General features: G+C 38.8%; 1 protein-coding gene across 1 annotated transcript; it reads right to left on the reverse strand.

The window, feature by feature from the left end:
- Positions 1 to 872: 872 nt before the first annotated feature.
- LOC135143497 (GTP-binding protein 4-like) lies at positions 873 to 3,522 on the reverse strand. Its single transcript, XM_064075366.1, has 14 exons — positions 3,417 to 3,522; positions 3,263 to 3,372; positions 3,112 to 3,204; positions 2,968 to 3,062; positions 2,671 to 2,901; positions 2,459 to 2,624; positions 2,277 to 2,396; positions 2,022 to 2,216; positions 1,870 to 1,963; positions 1,556 to 1,821; positions 1,353 to 1,503; positions 1,248 to 1,301; positions 1,038 to 1,180; positions 873 to 976 (listed from the first exon to the last, which is right to left on the reverse strand). Exons 1-14 carry the CDS (start codon positions 3,520 to 3,522, stop codon positions 881 to 883), a joined length of 1,920 nt encoding a protein of 639 aa, XP_063931436.1. The 3' UTR covers positions 873 to 880.
- Between the last annotated feature and the right edge of the window lie 586 nt (positions 3,523 to 4,108).

A 4,108-nucleotide genomic window follows, 5' to 3' on the forward strand; every position in this document is an offset into this window, starting at 1 on the left:
CGGGTGCCCCTTTCTTTTTCTGTTCGTATCGGCTGTCCTCGTATGATCCGTTTTATTCTATTCTAGTGAACCTCTTTACGTTTCTAGTCAGTTCGTCTTGTTTGTTCTTCAATACTTATTATGTTCCTTCTTATTTGTCGCATATTTAAAGTTGTGTTCGTTTATTAATTCATTAAATATTATTCCTAGACACTATGCCCAGTCATCTTCATAGAAGTGCGTTACCTTTTGGTGCATTCCATCTTTATCGTCAGCAAACGGACGTACTTTGTACTAGAAACTTTGCATCTCAGGATGCAAACTTTTACAGATCGCCCAAAGCAATAAGTTTGCCGGTTTCACATACTCAAAAAGTTAAATTAAAGTTTGTTACTAAAAAATTGTCAAAATAAGCTTCTGCCCAAGAGAAATAAGTAGCAGTTAAAAGCAACGTTTTTTAAACACTATGCTTCGCGGTCAGGAGTCTATAGTGTCTTACTTTTTTAACCACGCAAAGGATAATAACTTTTCTCACGACAGCTGTTATAAGAATTTTCATATCAAAGGAGTTAAAAGAAGTGCTATTTAACAATATTTAGAAAACTTAAGTTTCATAATTTAAATAAAGGTGTGTCACATCCCATACGCATGAAAACAGTCTCTGTAAGTAAGAACTCTAACTGAAGTAACTACTTTCGTTGTGTCAACAGGAGCGCTCCCAATAAAATTCGCACCACTCGAATGAAAGCCCGCGTTAGAGTCCGATGTGACTCAAGAATGGAAGTTTTGCGCGCTGCTTATGATAAAGAGAGACATTTATAGCGTAGTTTGTCTTATAAACTTGGCAACACATGTTTATTTTATTAAAAGCAAATTTCTTTTTGGCAAATATAACTAAATCTCAACGGCGGTCAGTTTTACCGATACTCCGCTTTCCAGAAAACAAGTGCTTTGGCTTTTTATTTAAAATAGTGCGGTCCCCTTCGCCCTTCCTTGCCTAGCAGGAGATTGTAAATGGTAAACTGCCCATAAAAAACGGTGTTATTTCACGCGCTTACTTCTTTATTCCTCGCTCGCTGGGAGAACCTCATTAATTTTACAGCCAGCTTATGCTGAGTCTCATCCCGTAAGCCTGAAGCGGCCCGGTTTTTAGACCCGGGCACGGCTCTCAACCTAGAAGTGGAGGACACAACTTCTCCTGCTAAAAATATGTAAACTATGTAAACTTGATTGCAGTGTGCAACAGGTATAACGACTCCAAAAGTTACCATTATTCTCCAGTTTTATAGTTTTCGCAGTAGAAGTAAGTTCAAGCGGTTTGCCTAAGTTCCGTATTGCCGAAATATAAAGGGATAATGCATGTGTAAAGAAACCTCTTTTCTGAGGCAAAGTAGCAGTGGGTAAGCACTGTTTACTAGGTCCCTCTAGTTTAATGCCCAGACTGAGAAGATGATTCCGCAAATTATTTTTTGTAATGGACCGCCTGGGTAGGCGCGACCCCCGTTTAGCATTTTTTTGTCTAGTCTAAAAGGAAAAGAGTGTAATTATTCAAACTGGCAATAAGGGCGCACTAAACCTCTAATAAAACTTTCCGCCTCTGCTGACGAATTTTCAAGGCCAGCTCAGTAATATCTTTATCTCCTGCAGTAGTTTGATATCCAAAATCGTAAAAGCCCTGCTGCACACGAATGAGCTCTTCTTGCTCCAGCAGTTCAAGCCTCTCAAGAATATCTGGATCGACAAAGTCGGCAATGTTTTTGCCGTCCATTATCTCTGGTATATTGTCAAAGCGCCAGTCCTCGTTGGTCATAAGATGCTCCTCCCGCAAATCATAATAAAAATCTAGTTGAAGGAAATAAGCGCAAGCCGTTCAAAGCTAAAAAACCGCACCTTCGCATTCGTCTATGTAGCACTGATGCAATGTCTTCTTCTTTGCGACTGGGGCGCTGTTGAGCACCGTAGCGGGGACGACCGGTGGACGGCTCTACAGTAAATTTACAAGTTGATGTTTACTTCAAGGACAGTAAAGTAAATAATAATACGAGACAGTCGCGCTTGACGGGATAGGCAACTGTCAACTGATTCATAAGTCCGCTAACTTTTCCGCACAAGATCTTTTGCTCCACACGCAATTGCAAAAGCTTATCGCACGCCCTGGTTTTTACCTCGGTAACATTTTCACCCGTTAGCGAGCTCATGCCTATAACAGCCATGTCGGGATTCTGCTCTTCTAAAACCTGGAAAGTAGATTACAGAATAACTCGTGATTCTTAGAGTGTGGGTAAAAAAACATTTGCCTTTAGAGCTTGCTGGACTTCCAAAGGCAAATTTTCGGGTCTTACGGTATCGATTTTATTTAAAACGAGTACTACAGGCTTGTTTGAGAACAATACTCTTATATTATTGAAAAGAGAAACCTAATGAAAGTAACAATATTGCCGCAAGCAGCGCAAGGTTAGACCCTGAAAACTAGTGTTACCTGCTCGGTTACGCTGTTTCCGCATTCCTCTGATATGTCCAAAATGTAGATAATACAAGCTTTAAGATGGGCAAGTGCTGTAATAGCTTGCATTTCTATAGTGTTCCTTTCCTCGAGAGAATGATCCAAAATACCTGGAGTGTCCATTACTTGCCATCTTTGATACCTAGTCAAGAGTAAGGAAGAGAAAATAGTAAAGGAAGGCAAAAGACCTGTAATCCATATGGCCAATATATAAAGACTTCGTAGTAAACGGGTAAGGTTGCACATCTACGTCTGCTCTAGTGACCCACTTCATAAAACTAGACTTGCCGACATTGGGATGACCAGTTAGAATTAAAGTTTTCTCCTGAGGATCAATACTAGGGAGTCGGGATAAATGTTGTCTAACCCTTTCTAAATAGGCCAAGGATGAGGCCTGCCGTTTTATTATGGTACACATCCTTTCATATAAAACGGTTAAAACCTTTAACTTTTCAAAAACTTTAAAGAGTTCAATAAGCGAAAACCTTCCTAAAGCTGCCTTTTTAAGCTGTTTGCATCTATACAATGAATCACCATACTTCAATAACTTTAAGTAATCTCTTCCAACGCCATCTATAAGCTACTTATATACTAAAAAAAGGAACAAATAACAACAAAAAACGTTTTACCTTACGTGCAGTACTCAATTGGCCTAAAGCAATTTTGTAATGATCTCGGTCATAAAGAACGTTCATTAACTCCGCGTAAAAAGGATGAACATCCTAAAATATAAAGTAAGAAAAAATAACAGATGCAAACAAAATTTAAATATAAATACACCTCAAGTTTAGGAAAGCTTCCCAAAATAATAGTAAGTTTATCATGATAATTCTGCTGGGTGTATTTTACTTTTCTTGAGTAAAATGTTCTTATTCTAGATATTTTATAGCCTAAAAAGAGTTAGTTAACAAATAATAAAAAGATCTAAGAAAACCTGGATGGACTACTGTGGGAGTTTTTCTCTGAGTTTTAGACAAAATAATGTCTATAAACTCCGAAGCAGTTGGAACTATGGTTATCTGTTTAAAATTGTAAGCCATAAGACAATACCACTAAAATCGTTGGGCACCAAAACTTTTCATTAAGGGTCGAACCCCTGATGCGGTGGAGGTGCACGTGATATGCAATTTTGGTAATAACAAACAAACCCCAGACTATCTAAGCCAGACCACGTTATAATGTTTATTGCATGGGATATTAACCTCATTAGCTTTACTTTTCCTCTTTTATTTTTGCTGTACACATTCCAGCATGTTTGAGCAGTCTTGTGGCGTGTACTGAAATTAAGGAAGATAAACAACTCTCTTTTAAGGCTCTTCAAGCATTTTTAGTGTGCATGTGTGGGGATTAGCGTGCAACAGGTAGTGATCGTGCTCATTAATGTAATTTGAAGCTCTCTACGCAATTCAGGTTTATGCTAACGTAACTCTGTCACTCTCCTACGCCGCTTGCTTGGCTCAAAAACGCTTATCTGGCAACCGCAACCACAGCAGCATCGACAGCAACCAATACTAAAGCATTTTACTTGCTAAATTGACAATAAATCCGTCAACAAAGCTTACCACAGTTAAACGTCTAAACTTCGTTTGCAATGGCTTTTAGACCACGTACGCCCCTTCATATCCG

The sequence above is a fragment of the Zophobas morio genome, unplaced genomic scaffold, assembly GCF_036711695.1.
Source record: "Zophobas morio isolate AGI-343-1 ecotype UQ-CSIRO unplaced genomic scaffold, CSIRO_AGI_Zmor_V1 ptg000062l, whole genome shotgun sequence".
In the NCBI taxonomy this organism is placed as follows: domain Eukaryota; kingdom Metazoa; phylum Arthropoda; class Insecta; order Coleoptera; family Tenebrionidae; genus Zophobas; species Zophobas morio.